The sequence below is a fragment of the Oryzias melastigma genome, linkage group LG8 (genome assembly GCF_002922805.2).
Source record: "Oryzias melastigma strain HK-1 linkage group LG8, ASM292280v2, whole genome shotgun sequence".
Classification (NCBI taxonomy): Eukaryota; Metazoa; Chordata; class Actinopteri; order Beloniformes; family Adrianichthyidae; genus Oryzias; species Oryzias melastigma.
Window position 1 is genome coordinate 4200199 of NC_050519.1, and position 18507 is coordinate 4218705.

The 18507-nt window shown below is 37.1% G+C and overlaps 1 protein-coding gene across 1 annotated transcript in view; it reads right to left on the minus strand.

The window, feature by feature from the left end:
* Positions 1 to 6906: 6906 nt before the first annotated feature.
* The window catches only part of ngfra (nerve growth factor receptor a (TNFR superfamily, member 16)), a 42051-nt gene continuing 30450 nt past the window's right edge, over positions 6907 to 18507 (minus strand). Inside the window, exons 5-6 of the mRNA XM_024271951.2 lie at positions 16255 to 16460; positions 6907 to 8667 (exon numbers count right to left, since the gene is read on the minus strand). Of these exons, the coding sequence (XP_024127719.1) occupies positions 8615 to 8667; positions 16255 to 16460 (259 nt within the window). The 3' untranslated portion in view covers positions 6907 to 8614. The remainder of the gene's footprint in view (positions 8668 to 16254; positions 16461 to 18507) is intronic.

Below are 18507 nucleotides of genomic sequence, written 5' to 3' on the forward strand. Positions count from 1 at the left end.
TCCTCACCATGTAGAGACTCGTAAGAGCTCTGATAAGATCAGACATTTGTTGGGCTGAAAGGATTTATTTTGTTTTTCCTGCCACTGCGTGTGTCTGTGTTTGGAGTTTCATGCTAACTTCTCTTGTATGTTTGGGACGATTCTTTTTTTTTTTTGTTTTTGGGACATTATCCTGGTTTCCTCAGACAGAAGAGTCCTGCATTCTTCTCTGTGAGGAAAAACAGTTTAAAAATATCCTCCTTCACGCTGAAAGCTCACATTGCTTACAGATGTAGGGGCAGCGGAGGGAAGCCAAAACGCTGCTGTCCAGATGTTTGAGTCAAGAGAAACCGTTCAATCCAAAACTGAAGTGAACATTTTAACACTTGAAGTCATAAAAATTAATAATCCATTTTTACAAATCTGGCGCATTTTTGACCTCCATCTGAACAGTCAGGTGAAGAATAGAAGAATTTTGATCAACTTTTAACCAGTGGAATGCAACATGAACTGCAAACTTTCTGCAGGTTTTAAAGGTTTACACCTGGAGTTGTAATAGTTTTGGTAGGATATATGTAATAAAAGAATCAGACGGTTTGATTTGTCTTATTTTGGCTTAGGGTGTATTCAGAGTGGACACATTTGGTTCACTTGAAGTGAATCAGTTTGTTTTCCTCGACATCCCAGGACTAATTTTCAGTCTGAATGCACACAAGTGGACCCTGGTTCTGGACCCGCTCTTGGACCCATCTTTCAAGGGGATCTTGGTTCATAAAAACAACTTTTAGAGTAATACAGATTGCTTCTCACACGGTTTCCTTAGTAACCACCTTACAGCATGCCTCCATACCAAGTGAAAAGTGTACAGATGTTCAAAGTCGTCTCCCAAAGTTGGGCTGCCACGATTAGTCGACTAATCGACAACTAATCGACTATTAAAATAGTTGATTAGTTGTTACTTTATATAGAGTCACAATATAATGAAGTTAAGTTATAATTGGACTAGTTTGGCATTTATTACGTTTTTTAAGCTCTTTTAGAGTTTAGCTAATATTTCAGCTACGTGCTAGCTATTTTGGCTAATGAAGGATTTTTTTCTGTTTTTTAGGCTATTTCTGAATTTAGCTAATATTTCAGTTACATGCTAGCTGTCTTGACTAACTTAAGCTTTTTTTTTAGGCCATTTTGGCATTTAACTAATATTTTAGCTGGCTATCAGCTTCAGCAGTTTCAGCAACCAATTTCAGCATCTTCTGCTGCCAGATTCAGCTTACAGCATTCACACTAGCATTATCACAGATAAAACTATATAGTTTTTAGTTAGATTAAAGCTAATGATGGTTAAGATGTGTGTTTTATATCCACTTTCCGCATGACCCGATTTGTCGACTCATCGGAAAAAATAATTGGTTATTAGTCGACTATTAAAATAATCGTTTGTGGCACCACTACCCCAAAGTATGAAGTTTGAACTATCCCGACAAGAATCGTAAAGGACTTCCATTATTCTTTCTTTTGTTGTTTTGCCCCACCCTTGTAATTCCTGACCAATGACTGAGGAGATCTTTACTCACATGGTTTTATTCACAAGCTTTGGTTTAAAACAGAAATGTCCAGTAGACAGCAGTTTGAATACAGACCCAAAGGTTCAAGACTCGGTTCGGACCAAGTTAAGCCAACTCCCTGCAGGTCAGCAGACTTTTCCAGTTTGCACACTCTCTAACACAAACGATTCAGGAGATTTTCTGCGATGCAAACAAATCTTACCCCAAAATATGTAGCCATGTTTGTACGGAATGTCTTTTTTATTATTCCTTTTTTCGTTTTTTGCAAAAAGATACAGGGTTCTATATAAGTCAAGTAACAGAACAACCTTTACTTTACAGCTTTCCTTCATTTACTTTAAACCTTTGCAGCCTACTGCAACATTTGACCTTTTGAAAATTCTCAAATTAAAAATGTTTTTTAGTTTTCTAAAAAAACTTTTTGGATTTGAAGTAGAACATTAAGCACATTCCTGCTCCTCTAAAGTTACTTTGTTCATTAGTTCAGTCAACATCATTATTTTAAGACAAACAAACATATGACTTCTGCTTTGGTTTAATAAGAACACTCCAAAGACCGATCCTTCTCCTTGTGTTTCCTGATACAGTTTTTCCTGAATCTGTTGTGTGCTTCTTTGGAGTTTCACTCTTGATTATATTTTACAAAAAGAAAAGTGTTTTTGATTTGGGCCTTTCAGTGTCGATTAAATGGAAGTTCTGCAGTCCATCTGTGAACCCATATTGGTCTGTTTAGCTTTTCATGTACAAATAAGAAAAAAACAGAAACAATTCTGCAGCTTTTTTTCTTTAAACCCACTTTAGCAACATGTGCATTTGTGGGAAAATTGTTTTATGAAGTCATTTCTCTGAGAATATATTTATTCATTTGAGACTTTTGAAGAGAAAAAGTCCAACTGGACTGACATCAAGATGTAAAAGTCGTGATAAGACTGCAGAGAACCGCATTCTTGACGTGTTGGACCGGTCCATGTGGTCCTGCTTTGTACTGCGGTTTGGCTGCTGATCCACAACCTCATACATGTGGTTTCAGCATTTTCTTTAAGTTTCTTTTTTTTCTTTTTCCTTAACAAAAGTGTACAAACATTTGTGTGGAAACTAGAAAAATAAAACATGAAGTGTGTCCAATTCTTATCTAACCACATAGGAAAAATAATATTTGATTAGTTTCATGTTGCTGTCGTTGTTTTCAGCGTCTTTTGTCCTTTAAAAGATGTTCCAGTTATTTATGCTTCATAAACTAACTTGACATGAGTGGCAAATGTTTTTATGTGATAAAGTTAATCCAGATCATTATTAGGTTATTTTACGTGTAATTTCTCTTGTAACGTAATAGATGTTAGCAAAGCTTGAACTTTCAAGGGTCTGACGGTTTGTAAAATGTCTTGTTCTTTTGGCTCTAGATTGGAAGAGAAAAACTGATTTGTTTTATTCATGCAAAACGTACAGCTGTTTCTGTTAACACAAACTCCATCAATCTTCTCTTTATATTTTTAAGTTGACAGCAGACACAATAAGAGTATATTGTTTAAGAATATTATATTTTTAAAGACCCACTGCGGTGAAAATTGTGTTTTTTGGTATTTATGTGGTATTTTTCTTATAATGGAGGAAATATTTGATGAAAATTTAACTTAAAATTGCATTTCTGAGTATTCCTTCATTCAAATGATTGTAAATCATGAGCAGATTTAAGAAGCAGTTTTGAAAGAGTTTATCAGCTGGTTGGAACTCCCTACTCCAAACGGGGAGGGAAAGAGGGGGCGGGGTTGCTCCACACCTACCAGTCCCACCCACAACTCAAAGGTGAATTTCTAATAAACTACTGCCGCCCTGCAGAAACTATGTCCTAGAAAGTAACACTTTGTTGTTTTTTTATTTTGTTTTGGCTAAAAGTAGCACAATCATAATTGCAGGATTTATTGACATCAGTCACTTTGCTCTAAGTCACTTTAAAATACATTGTGTAATTTTTAATTATATTATTATAACTACTGGTTCATTTTCCCTCTTTTATTTTCTCTCGGAATATAAGTTTTTTGTAAATATGTGACACGTTTAATCTTTTTGACCTGTACAGAATATCCTGCTCTATCTTAAATTCTAATTTTATTTGTCAAATACATATAAATGCATACGCATTTACGACTGTCTGACTGTGAGGATAAAGACAAAAGGTAGACGACAGTTATTTGGAATAATTATAAACAATCTAGCTGCTTAACCCTTGAACACTTTCACTATAAAAAGTTTCACCATCACTTTTGTAATTTTTACCCGATATAATATACCCTAAGAAAAGTATTTCTCACAAAAAATAGTTCAAAATATGACAACACATAATAAATTAGAGTAGTTCTTTTTTATTTTTAACTGTGGTTTATATAACAAAATGGAAAATTATACATAAGAAAATCCTTGAAGATGGCTGAAAATAGAGGAACTTAAGAAGAAAAAAAAATCCTAAAAAATTAAATAATGTTACTGGAGATGTGATCGTTGGTCCACCCATTCCTGAGACACGTGAGACTTCACCCTTGACACTCAGAAAAATGCAACGTAATGAAATTCATAAATATGTGGTAGACGGTAGTCTGAATACAGACTAAACGTAAGGTTCAGGACTCGATCCGGACCAACTTGAGCTAACTTGATCCTTTTCCAGTCTGAAAATGCCTCATTTCCACCAGAGCAGTCCCTTCTTGGCCGGTTTAGAACGGTCTGGGCTATTTAAATGAGCGTTTCCATTAAGCGTTGGACCATCAAAGTGCATGCGGGGTGTAGACCGATGATGTAGCTGTACGTCAAAGTGGAAAGAAAAGCTGCATCAGCTGACTCAGGAACGGACGGAAAAGTAAAGATAATTATAATCCAGAGCAGGTGTTCATTATGGTTGAAGCCGGTCTCTACACTGCAGGAACAGTCTATTGTTCTGAATTAAAGGCAAAAAAACTTTTCATACTCCAATGATCTTCAATATATATTTTACAAAGCATGATCAGAATTGTTTTTGATGAGTATGGATCGGTAGCGGAGATTCTCCGGCCATGGTGATCAGATGAGACAGAAACTTGTTGGGATGTCTTTGTATTCCTTTATTTGGTTTGTCTCCAGTCCCTGACCCCCGAATACGGGGGAATACTTTATTTAAATAATGTATTATTTTATTAAAAGTTGGCCAAAGAGGCAAAAGAAAAAGACCAAAAGGACAAATAATACAATTGCATCTTTTTTTGTTTTTTTATTGATGTTCATTTCACTTTCACACATTTCTGTTTTTTTTTTTACATTTTATAGTTTATTTCTGTATCTCGTATCAACTCTAAGAATGCATTTAACATTAGTAGATAACTACAGTTGACATTCAGCTTCTATGGGGACCAGGTCCTGAAGAGTCTGTATCAAGTAAAATCCCACTTTGACAGTGAAACTCCCCAAACGTTTCACTGTGCTGCACGCCGCACGTCCTGCTGCCTGAAAGCTACTGTACATGCAACACGTCTGTACAGTTGAGCTGATCTCTATTGACAAAGAGCTCATGTAGAAGTACCTGATGGCATGTATATGTCTTACAACGCTACATGAGCTTTTATTTATAGCATGTTACATACAGTATGTGTTCTCTGGCATCCAGGTTTAAACGTAAAGCCTCCTGCATGGTTTCTGCATTCATTTATGCAAACGATTCTAAAATATTCATTGAGGGTTCTCAAATGGATTCTTGTAGATCAGGGGTGTCAAACTCAATCGCACAAGGGGCCAAAATCCAAAACACACATTAGGTCACGGGCCAAACAGGATAAACATTTATTGAACCCTCTAAAACTAAACCTTTAAAACTTTAAAACCGTAACTTTTTAACATAATTATAAACTTAAAAAAGGCCCAAATTAGCCAAAATAGTTAGCATGTAAATATTAGCCTAACTCCAAAACAGCCCAAGAAACTTAAAAAAAGCCTAAATTAGTCAAAACAGCTAATAGCCTAAAAAACTGAAAAAAGGTTAAAGTAGCCAAAACAGCTAACATGTAGCCAAAATATTAGCTAAACTTCAAAATAACCTAAAAAATCTTAGTAAGTGCCAAAAAAGTTCAAAAAGCTCAGAGAATGCCAATTTTTAAAACTTTAAAACTAACTTTTTAACATAAGTAGGAATAATAAAACCAGCAGGAATTTAATTCCAAAATAAATCAACTAAAACCTTAAATAACTTTCAATATTTTACCCTCTATAAAAATGTATTTTGTCAAAATGTAAAAGTTGGAAATAAACGCAAGATAAAATCAGGCCATTAAAAAAACAAAAAGATCTGGAGGGCCGGATAGAATTACCCGAAGGGCCGGATTTGGCCCCCGGGCCTTGATTTTGACACGTGTTGTAGATGAATGCAGAAACCGCGACTACTTTACATTGGAACCTCTTTTATACAGCTTGCATGAGTCTCCAAAGGTTCAGTTGTGACTTCAGTTCACTAAAAGCCTTCATTGCAATAAAAAATATTCTGTTAAAGACACAAAACATGTGGTAAAAATAAAACAAAACTAATAAAAAAAAGGAGCTTCTGAACTCAAAAAGTCTGGGCAATGCAGGCACTTGAACTGTGGTACACTCTTTGAGTGAATTCATATTATCTCCTTTAAGTGCTACAAAATAACATCAGTTAGAAAAAATACTGATTCCAAAAGTGTAGTACAATTCATAGTATAAACATAAAGGAAAAGCAAAAGGAAAAATGCAAAAGAACAAAGTAGTTGTTTGAAGCGTCTTGCATATTTCCTGTTTGGTTGGCGTCACTTTCTCATAAAGAGTTTCTCCAGCTGGAGGAGGAAGAGGACGTCAGTGGATGAGCGCGCTGCTGGAGGGCTGATTGGGCCTCAGGGGGGAGATGGAGTTGAGGCATTTGAGGGTTTTTTTTTTCCCCCTCACTTCAATTCGACTCTGGTCACTCACAGTAGAGTCTGCTTTAATGTCACAGCCAGGATCAGGATGAATCACGCCGGCTCACTCAGGAGGAGAGTGAATCATACACTCGTCTTTGTGTGCCCGGTCACGTGTCCGCACCACAACAGCCTCGGAGCTGTGAGCTTCCATTTGTCACTCTGGAGCGATTGATGAATCACAGCGGAAGAAATCAACGAGCTCCGGTGGCCGTGTGATCGATGCAATGCCATGTAATGACTCATATTCTTTATGACTTTCTCTCTGTGTGGGACTTTAACTCTAAACTTTAAAGAACTGCAAACATCTTCTGAAGTATTCAGAGTCCAACTGAGAACAGGAGGCAGATTTCACAAATTTTCCCGGAGTATAAGTCGCAAGAGCAAAAAATGTCCAAGCAAGAAGAAAAAAAACATATATGAGTCGCACTTTTAGGAGAAAAATGTGACTTTTCAGAACAAATTCGCCAACCCCAGTGTAGCTAAAGAAATAGAGATACAAGAATACTAATCTTTTGATGTATATAAGAAAAATATCAAAGTTTAAGAGGAAAGCAATCAGATTCTCTTCCATGTTTGTTTTGGACGACATTTCTTCTCTTGCTGTGAGTAGCAAATAATTCAGATGCAGCGCCCTCTAGCGGTTGTTAGAGGAAAAAAACACTAAAAGACAACCAGTGTTTACTGGGAAAATAACAAATATATGACCATTTTGATGTCTAAAAAACAAAACGTCTGTAAAACTGCGACTTATACTCCGGAAAATACGGTAGTTATCACAGAGTTGTGAAATATCTGCACATTTTGGGGAAAATGTTATGTTCAATCTTCACAGCAACTGATGCTCTGACTTTAGAAAAAACAATATCTTGTTATATAGTTTTGTAAATCCTTTGAGCTGGACCACCACAGAACAAACAGCTGGTCAGCTTTAGCCGCTGAATTCAAAAAGATTTCATTTTCTAAAAGATGCATTAACACAAACAACCATCTACTCAACGTTCCATCAAGTCATTTAAATGTGAAATTAAATATCACTAACCTTCTTAAACCATTAATACTTTTAGGTTCAACATTTACATGATGTATCAGGTCTGAACTGATGAGCCTGAGGACTTCCTCTAGTACTTTAAATCTCCAGTCGCCTCAGATTTGGGAAAGAGATCGGCGACGCCCCATCGAGCAGAGGGTGAAGGAACCCAAGAGGTCGTGAGATTACTACCTTCTTGTCAGGACGTTACCCTAATGGGCTCATTGTTGACATGAGTGCCAGTGACAAAGCCTTACAGTCAGAGGACGCTCTATAAACCAACGTTTGTGGGAGTGTGTTAATAAAACGTTTTCAGCTCCAGAGGGACGTCCCTATTTCCCACTTAAAATTTGGGCAGATTTGACTCTTTTCTTCAAGTGATGTGATGACATCCCAGCTCCCATCAGTTCCCTTTTTTCTCTCCCTTGGACTCCAGCATCCGAAAAGAAACCTAAAAACTCAAAAGTAAAAACACAAAACCAGACATTTGGCCGAGTCACCTTCAAGCCATTGAAGTATAAACTATGGAGGCACTCTCGAAGAGATTTGTGGAATCCAGTTCTTGATTACCAAGCGGACGTAGGAGAAAGTGCAGAAAAAAAGTTGGGACCGAGTCCGACTCCCCTGCAGCTTTACTGTGCTGCACTGACAGTTGGTGATTTGCAATGCGCCTCACAAAGAGGGACCGGGATTATCTGAGAGCAGGAGAATATGAAAGCGGCTGCCTCAGACTCTTTGATGCGGGGAAAACGTAAATAGAGACATCACAGTCCGTCTTTTTTTGCCTTTCAGGCGCTTGTGAACCATGGCAGCCGATCATACCACTGGAAGTAACTTAAAAAAAAATCTAAAGTGGCAGCGAATGAGAATCACATGTTAACAAACGGGGGTATTCCCTTAAAATGAACTGGCATGTATCCGTTAATACCTGTCTGTGGTTCAGTGATATCAGTATTGCCATTGGTTTGGTTTCCAGGCAAAAGATGGGCTCGGATGAGTCCCAACGCGCCGGAAGAGTCCACAAAAGTCTGTTTTTAAAGTGTGGCGCCCCCATGTCTCCACTTTGGTCCGCAGTTCATCTCTTGCTCGACGCCTCCTCTTCTCCTTCAGACTTTGGGGTGAGGTGAATCCGGCTGGGAGCCGCCGTCCACCCTCACCACTGCGGAGACGGGAGACACAAAAACGGGAATCGTTTTCACTTAAACCAGCAGTGTTTGTGAGAGCCAAAAGATACTCCTTCCTGTAGGGGAGGAAGGAGTCAAAATCTAAAACACACCTTCGGTCGCGGGCTGAACAGGATAAACATTTATTGAACACTCTAAAACTAAATGTTTAAAACTTTGAACTGTTTAACATAATATTGAACTAGATATATAGCATTACCTGAGGTAATGCTAGTGTGAATGCTGTAAGCTGAATTTGGCAACTGAAGATCATAGTGGTGATAGCTGAGGATGCTGAAAATTATAGCTAAAAATGGTGAAGCTGATAACTGAATACGCTGAAGCTGATACCAAAAAATGCTGAAGCTTATAGCTTAAACCCTAAAGCTGATCGCTGAAAACACTAAAGCTAATACCTGAAAATGCTGAAGCTTATTGCCAGCTAAAATATTAGCTAAATGTCAATTTAGCCTAAAACACTTAAAAAAGCTAAGGTTAGCCAAAACAGCTAGCATGTTGCTATAAAAAGATAGTTAAACTTTAAAATATCCTAAAAAACTGAAAGAAGCCTTATTTGCCAAAACCTCAAGCATGTAAATATTAGCCTAAATCTAGAACAGCCTAAAAAATTAAAAAGAAAAGCCTAAATTAGCTAAAACAGGCAGCATGTTGTTAAAATATTAGCAAAACTCCAAAACAGCCTAAGAAAAATTAAAAAAAGCCTAAATTAGCCATGACAGCTAGCATGTGGCTGAAAAAATAACTAAACTCAAAAACAGCCTTTTAAACCAAAACAAAAAAAGAAGCCAAAATTAGCCATAACAGCTAGTGTGTATCTGAAATATTAGATAAACTCCAAAATAGCCTAAAAAATCTTAGTAAATGTCAAGATAGTCCAACGCAGCAGAATCTGTAAGAATTTGTCAGCAGAATGACAAATTCTTAAAACTTTTTAACATAATCCTAAATAATAAAAAGGTAGAAATATTATTCCAGAAAAAATCAACTTTTAATAACTTTCAATATTTTACTTTCCATAAAAATATATTTTGTCAAAACTATTCAAGTTAGAAATGAGTGCAAGATAACATCTGGACATTAATAAAATGTTCCGGAGGGCCGGATAGAATTCGGCCCCCGGGCCTCGACTCTGACACATGTGCTGTAGGGGCCTCTGTGGGGCCACTCTCCCTCTCGACTGGAGTTATTAGAATGGATGCTGTTTTCCCTCAAACCTCTTAACCTGCTGTCAATTGAGGAGAACCATGGAAACGTCTCTGGAATGCATTTATGAGAAGACACTTAAATCCTGCGAGTGTTTTCCAGCCTCGATCAATGTGCATGTGAGTGCAACAGGGTTTATCTGCCAGCTTTAGGTGCAAAAACGACTTTCAGTGAAACAAACCTCATCGCATAGTTCAAGAATTTGCGCCAAGATTAATGATCCCGACTTTTTCTGCTTCCTCTCTGCGCGCCTGCTCTGAATCCGTCCGGCGACCCGCTCGCTCTGCAGCGCTCCTCTCCTTTCCTCATTCCGTAAACAGTCACGACCAATGACACAGAGCAGAGACGGAGCCATCCGAGCACATCCGCCCGTGCACGGTGGCTCGCACCTGCACCGCTGCTTCAGCACGACCCCTCCGGGGCCGAGATTGCACCTCATTTCAGAGGCAGCACTGCTAATAAGAACCATATGGCCGGCTGATGTTTTATGGGGTCCGACCTCATTGTAAGAATCAATAGAAGCTCTCTTTCAGTGAACGGCAGCAATCAGGTCCCCTGTGAAATGTGAACTCCCAATCAGACCCGAGCTTTATCACACACTCCTTTCCTTCTTCTTTTATGATCATCTATTAGCACATTTGCAGCATGATTGGACCATCGATGTGGACCCGAAATGTGCTGCTTGAGAATAAATGATTGTGGTATTAACTGAATTTCAGTCTATTTCCATTTATAAAAGCACATTTTACTGAAAAGACATGAAAAAACCTACAAGCTTTACCTCAATTTTCAATAGTTTTTAAGGAAAAGTTGATAAATTGATGCAATCAGAGCAGCGAAAGAAAAAGACAACTTTTTAATTTTAGATTAAAAAGTGAATAAAGTTGGGACAGATTATAAAAGTTCCATCTTTGTTCGTCACATCAGCAGCTTTGTCCTGTTTGGTTCTGGTTTGAGGTTCATCTCAGAAGCTGTGACCCACAAGAACCGGTAACATCATTTGTGTTTGCCAGCAATTGGAAGGATTTGAAAGGAGGAGCAAAGCGATCAGTAAATTCTAGTTAAAACGGTGCAGAATGACAGAACGGATGAAAGTTTAGAGAGAGGTAACCGATAAATGGACATTTCTTTATAGCAGAGTTCTCCAAAATACTTTTTGTGGTTTTAGTTTTGATTTTGAGAGACATGTATTTTGTGATATTGAACCTACAAGTTTCACAGTAACAGGATTAGTGTTAAACTCTTTATGTGGATGTACTGTGATCTAAGTGAAAAAAAATGCCAGTGGAACAATTAGAATAATAGTAATAGAATAATAATAATAATATTTCTTAGAATAAGTTTTGATGTCCTGCTCTTTTAAAACAAAAGTAATAGTAAAAGAAAAATAAGCGTTATAATGTGGTAAAATAATCCGGTAATTGAAAAATATATCATCTGAAATTAAGCATGTTTGCTCAAAAAAATTATATTTTTCACTCCACTGTTTAGCGCTACAAGAGTCCAACAATTCTTCTTTATAGACTATAATAGTCAAATGTTATTATCTACGGAAGCCGAAAACGGCCTGCCTTACTTTTTTTTTTTTTGGATCGTTTTCTCGTGATAACGCGATAATATGTCGTTATCACGACAATGAAGAAGGAAGAGTCCCACACTCCCTTTCCGCACGGAGAAGCAAAAACTTCAGCTTTAAGTCTATTTATTTTGTGGTTAACAAGAAAAACAGCAGAAGGACACTCCAGAAAAGTTGTTTTTAGTCTATTTTCTTTTATTATTTTATTAGTGGGTCTACACTCCTCAAACGCCTTCAATCCGTTTTATCCACCAGCCCTCATCCCTTATTTCCCACAGATCACAGCGCAGACAAGAATCTCCGCATGATGTGTTCAATGAACTCCGGACATTAGCAGACCAAAAGAGCCACTCAGACCAACTCAATCTGCTACTATGGTTTTGTCAATTTTATGTAACCTCGGGGAAACAAAGTAGTTTTTCAGAAAAAAATTCGACACCACTTAATTAATTTATTATATATGGATCATTGCTGATATTCAACGTTCTCTCTGATAAACTACTTTGTTTTGCTGCTTATGTCCGGATCTCAGTGAACACACCATGCAGACACGCTCTGCAGCTCACTGTCTATCGATGTTTGTTCAGAGTTTTGGGGGAATCTAAAGGAATCAGGTGAAGTCTCCGTGTCTCTGAGAGATGGAGGGAGACGCTTCATTCTCCGTTCTTGATTATCTCGTTATCACGAGAAAACAAACTTTGTTTTCTCGTGATAACGACATATTATCTCGTTATCATGAGAAAACGATCCAAAAAAAAAAGTAAGGCAGGCCGTTTTCGGCTTCCGTAATTATCTTCAAACTAATCTTTACAGTTTTCTGTGAAGTCAGTTTGGTTTTATAGCGTGTGCACAGCTAGACAGTTTATAGTCTGTTTAAAGGTAAAATAAGATGATTCTATATATCCCACGGTGTGTAAAAATGTCATTGTTTATTTAGTTTTTTATTTTTTTTCTTTTTTAATTAAAACTGTAACATTGCAACATGAAAATGTTCCCAGAAAACAAAACAAAAAATCTAAATTAGCCAAAACAGCTAGTATAACTGAAATATTAGCTAAACTAAAAGCTAGCCTAAAAAACGGAAAAAAGATTAAATTAGCCAAAACAGCTAGCATGTAGCTAAAATATTAGCTAAATGCCAAATTAGCCTAAAAAACTGGTAAAATGCCTAATTTTGCCAAAATAGCTAGCATAAAGCTAAAATATTAGCTAAACTCCAAGCTAGCCTAAAAAACGGAAAAAAGATTAAATTAGCCATAACAGCTAGCATATAGGTGAAATATTAGCTAAATGCCAAAATAGCGTAGAAATCCTTAGTAATTGCGAAAACAGTCGTAAAGCTAGCATAAAGAGAGCTGAATATTTTAATAGCTGAATGAGCTGAAGAGCTACAGATGTCCAAAAAATGTACATAAATAATAATAATAATAAAGAAATAAAGAAAAAAGGAATCACTATTAAACCAATAAATAGTCTCCTCTCCTGTCATAGGTCTTGATCGGCGAGTGTGTGGGGGGCCGTGTTAAATGCGGAGGTGGGCCTGATCTGGCCCGCGGGCCGTAGTAGTGGGACCCCTGGTTTAAGGCAACAATGAATCTTGACATTAAGGTTGCTATAAATACTCATATTGTGGTAAATGGAAATATTATGTCTTACAAAAAGTGTTTATTCTTCGAAAGAGAGTTTTATGTCCGGAAATGCATCTATACTAATTTCTCCAAAAATATACCCAATTTTGAGCAGTAAAACAATCCAACTATTAATCTATCCTGATCCATAATAAACTTAAAAGCCAATATTGCATATTTTAAGATAAATTTGTTTTAAAAATGAAGAGTAAATTCATAAAAAATCTGTTCTGCTTTAAAAATGCATTAGTGTTGTAAGTCAAATTAAAGTTCCATTTTCCCTAAATTGAACAAATTTGTCTGGTGTCATGAGTCCACTACCAATCCAGAAACTTTTTCTTAAAATCTATTAAATGTAAAGTAAAAACAACTTGTTTCATTTAAACTTTAGCTTAAAATAAGATGTTTTCTAGATCAAATGACTCTAAAAAAAGTATTTACTGTCTTAAAACTAACCGTCACATCTTACTGAAAAGTTACCTGGAATCTAGTTTAGCCTTAAATCAAGTCAAATCAAACCAGAAACTAGATACGTGGTGAGAGGGTTTTTTATTTTTTGTAAATTCAAATCAAAAGTGATTCATGCAGCAAAGTTGAGTCTCTGTTTTGATTTGCGGCTGTTTGACGCTCGTCAAAAAATGTACTCATTAACAGTTAGATTGGACTCCAACAGCTTGATCGTGTGATCGACACCTCATGGCCCAAAGCGGAGTCCAAATCCCAACAGTAGTGGAGATATTTCCAGTCATGAGTCAGTTCTGCATCAGTGATCCATCAGGTGACTCAGATTCCCTGTAATGTGACACCAGAGCTCCTGCTACCATAATAGACCAGCAGAACCACCAAAGTTCGGTCTGACCGAGCTTTAGTCGAGTTTGATTGAGGACTCGGAGATGTCAGCCACGTTTATTTTGAGTTCTCTTTTGCGGTCGTCGATTTAGTTACTTCAGAAGATCTAACGTCAGTCTCGGCGCTCTGGGAGTCTAGACTTGGAGCAATCATTGGGGATTTGCCCAACAACCCCAAAGACTCCTTTGTGGAAGTGGATTACAGTTTGGGTTTTTGTTAAGGTTTAAACATCCCTTGAGCGTGTTTGTGAGGGCGGGGGGAGCAGGAAGCAGGAGCTGCAGAGATAGATGGTTCTTTGATGAGCTGACAAAGACGAGCCCCTCTTCATGGAGGAGCTCTCATCCCTCACAAGCCACTCCGGACCCCCCCTCCGCGCTCAAAGCTGTTGCTGTCAGTCTTTGTTCCTCAAATTCAGTCTCTAAAAGCATGCTTTTGCTTCAATTTGTTCTTATAAGTTCAGGCGCCAGTAAAGCGCGGTCCACTTGGAAGCAGGAAGCTCCCCGCCATTTCACTGCATTACAGTGGACGACCCCCTCCCACTTCATGCACATTTAATGGGGAGCGGAACCGACAACCTCCAAGCCGATTTGTTGCCTGTTCTAATGGCTTTCACACCGACTGGCTGCACTAATGCCAATTATCTGGAGCTAAACGCGGATGCTTAAACCGGGTCTGCAGAACGGGCCTGGATCCCGTCCTGCAACACCTCCTAATGAGCCAACCAGTCAGGAAGACGACGGGGTTAACCAGGAAGTTCCTCTCTTCCTGAACGGGCGCCAGTTTCCTCCTACAAAAGACATTCTTTCTTTTCTTCATCAACCGGCTTTGCGTTTGTCGATGGGACGAATGCAAATAGGTTCTCCGATTAACCTCAGAATAAGCCTTTCCCAAGCCTCATTAGGATGTTCAGAACTGCAGAGTGCTCAAGAGAGGAGTCGATGCAACCAGTTGGACCATGATTACCCCGTTTACACTTGATTTCAAACCTTGTTTTAAGACATTCAAATATTTTACCAGGTTTTAAGTTGTAACTTATCTTCCAGCAAAAGCTAGGATCTAGAAATGAAGATAATTAGTCAAAATCCATCCTCCTGATACTTGATTTAAGACTAAAAAACTCCAATTCCGATGTCATTTTTTGGTTAAAAACATTATAAAGTTCAATAATTGTTGACAAGTTTGACATTTTTACTGTTTTGGAAGCATTATTCATGTACTAAGAATAAGTGGTAGTTTTAGATTTTATTAGGATTTATTAAGATTGACCAACTTTAAAGATCATATTCTCATTTTATTCAGATTTAGATATAAAATGATTCATTTCCACTTGCTACACTAGTTTTTGTCACTGTAAATCAAATTGATTTACAATTAGGTACATACAAATTGAAAAAAAAATGCAAATCATTTGCTTTGAACTAGTAAAAAAAAATGCATTTTTCGTTGTATAACATCCAATTTGAAGTAGTTCTAATCGTTTTTTTGCTTTTTGAATGCTTGTTTCTTGATTTTTTTGGCTTAATATAAGGTTTTCTTAGTGAAACCTTACTCTTTTTTTTAGCAATTTTCTTAGTGTTCTATTCCTATTTTATTTGATTTACTTTTTTATTTAACCTTTATTATACCAGGGGGATCAATTGAGAACAAATTCTCATTTACAATGATGACCGGGCAAGAAGGACCAGCAAATGTAAAACCAGAAAAAAAGACTAAGAACAATACATCAAGCTTCCAAAAACACAAATTTACCCCTTTTCATAGTTTTACCATTCTTAGACTTTACAAAAACAGAAAATGAAAAATGCAATTAATGAGAATAAAAACGGTTTCTTTACTTAGAATTTTTTTCATTTTTCTTTACACTCCAAGCTCCTGCAGATTTTCAGCTCCCAGACAAAACCCCTGCTTTTTTTCCACTCGTTTTCAGTCAAACCTGTTTACTCCAGGTGCCTCACATGGTTGAGAGCATCGGTCTTTCTGTCAACGGATAGTTTTTCAATCTCAAAACAAAAAAGAAAAACAAATATTTGTTTGTATCAGGAGGGAAGAAAACTGGCAAAGGATTTGTGCAAACCCAATCTCTGTAGGATATCATGTTGTAATCAGTCTGGACATTTTTTGGCAGTTTGAATATCACTGTGGGCAGAAGGCAATAAGTGCTGGGGATAGGTCTGTCATGTCAAGCCAGGCTAAAACAAAGCTGGTTGGTGCCAAATATACAAAAAACAAGTTTCAGTCAAAGCTTTGTAAAAAAGCATTTTTTTTGTTTTTTATTTACTTGAATGTTCTCATGAAAAGGACCGTACCTATCTGTTCCTGTGTGTGTGAGCGTGACGGCTGAGGCTGGACGTCAGCCGGACCGTGCTGCTGCTGCTGCTGCTCCTGCAGACTCTGGGTGTCCACTGAGATGCCGCTGTCGCTGTGCAGCTTCTCCCCCTCCGGCGTCACCATCTGGTTGTTTGTCGCTGCGCGGTTATTAGCTGCCTGTTTGTTCTGCTTGCAGCTATTCCACCTGAAAAGAAGCCGGAATAATTCATCAGTATTTTATTAATCTTCCCCCTAAAAACTCCAGGCTTTTTACGGTCATTAAATGTTTATATCTAGCCAAAAAAAGGCAATTTAAAAGTTGACGTATATTAAAAGTTGAAGCATTAAAACCAACAACTAAGGCTGCCACAAACGATTATTTTATTAAAATAACAGAAAAATAGATATATAACATTACCTATGATAATGCTGGTGTGAATGCTGTAAACTGAATTTGGCCGCTGAAGTTGCTAGTGCTAATAGCTGAAGATACTGAAATTGATAGCTAAAAACACAGAAGCTGATAGCCAGCTAAAAAAATAGTTAAATGCCAAATTAGCCTAAAAAACTCAAAAAAAGCCTACGTTAGCCAAAACAACTAGCATGTAGCTGAAGTATTAACTAAACTCCTAAATAGCCTAAAAAAACAACAAAAAAAGCCTAAATTAGCCTTAACAGCTAGCATGCAGCTGAAATTTTAGCTAAGATCCAAAATAACCTAAGAAACTAAAAAAAAATCCCAAATTAGCAAAAACAGCTAGCATGTAGCTTAAGTATTAGCTTAACTCCAAAATAGCCTAAAAAAAACAAAAAAAGCCTAAACTAGCCAAAATAGCTAGCATGTAGCTGAAATATTAGCTAAACTCCAAAATAGCCTAAAAAACCTTAATAAATGCCCAAATAGTCCAAAAAGCCAGCAGAATGCCATTATAACTTTCAACTTTACTACACACTGACTCCATATAAAATAAAGCAACAACTAATTGACTATTAAATTAGTCGTCGACTATTTTAATAGTCGATTTGTCGTCGATTAGTCGACTAATTGTGGCAGCCCTACCAACAACTAAAAGGTTAAAACAAAAACAAAAAGTAAAATGCAAATTAAAAGACAGTAAAATAACAGGTTTATCAAAAATGAAATAAAATAAATGCAACACTATTATTTTTCTTGGCTTATTTACAAATCTAGTTTTATTTAACCTGGTTTTAATGTGTATATTTATGAGTAAAGTGTGTGTGAAAGTGTACACCATATTTTCAGGGTATGTCTTATGTCTGTATTTTATCCCTTTGGGGTTTTATGATGTGTTGATGTGATCAGAGTATTTGTACTTTGGCCAAAAAGTGAAGGTTAAGAGCTGTAATACGAACTGTTTGAACTTAATGAAATATATGAAAGTCACAAATGAAATCCTTGAATTGAATCAGAAGTTGTGTGAAAATAATAACGGTACATCTATTTAAAAAGAGGTTGTTTGTCTTCCTGCCAGCATAGAAAGTCAAGCTAAATCAAACCTGAAAGCGGCGTCTGCAGTTGCTACCCACCCCCGCAATCATTGGTCATTGCATTTTTTCCAAAATGGTGACTTTTCTATTAGTTTTAATCCATAGCAACCATTTTCTTTTTTCTTCACCTTAAGATGAAGAACAGATCTATGTAATTTTTAGATAAATTGACAGAAGTAAATTTTTGAATTTCCTTAGCAACAAAGGTTTTTTTTTTTTTGCTAAAGCCCACTAACACTGTTCAAAATAAACTTCTAAATCCCCAACTTTTTCCCGAAGTAGCTTCCCATGCTTGAGGAGTTAGGAGGCGATAGATTGAAATCCCACAGAGGCGTTTAAATTTGTTGCTAGTCCTTTTTTTTAAAAACCAGATGGTGGTCTCTTCTTGAGGTCAAAGGTCAACAAAACTTTGGTTGTTGCTTTAGACTTATTAGACGTTTTATTTTCCTTTTTTGTATGGAAATGTGTAAATTGCCAATTTTTGCCACAAAGTGGCGCGAACTTCGTAGGTCCTATGTTCTTCCTGTAATAATGTAGAATCTTCCTTTGGATGTCCCAAATAAATGTGATCTGGTTTCGTTTGCGGATTTTAAACTTCTTTTGACCCCCATAAGAGCCCATTCATTTTATTGACAATTTCACCTGCTGTGATGTTATAGTTTTTTGAAGGGTCAAGGTCTTTCACTATGCCCTAAATTCTTTTTCACTGGGTACAAGGTGCGAGTTTTTGAGTACGTGGCGTA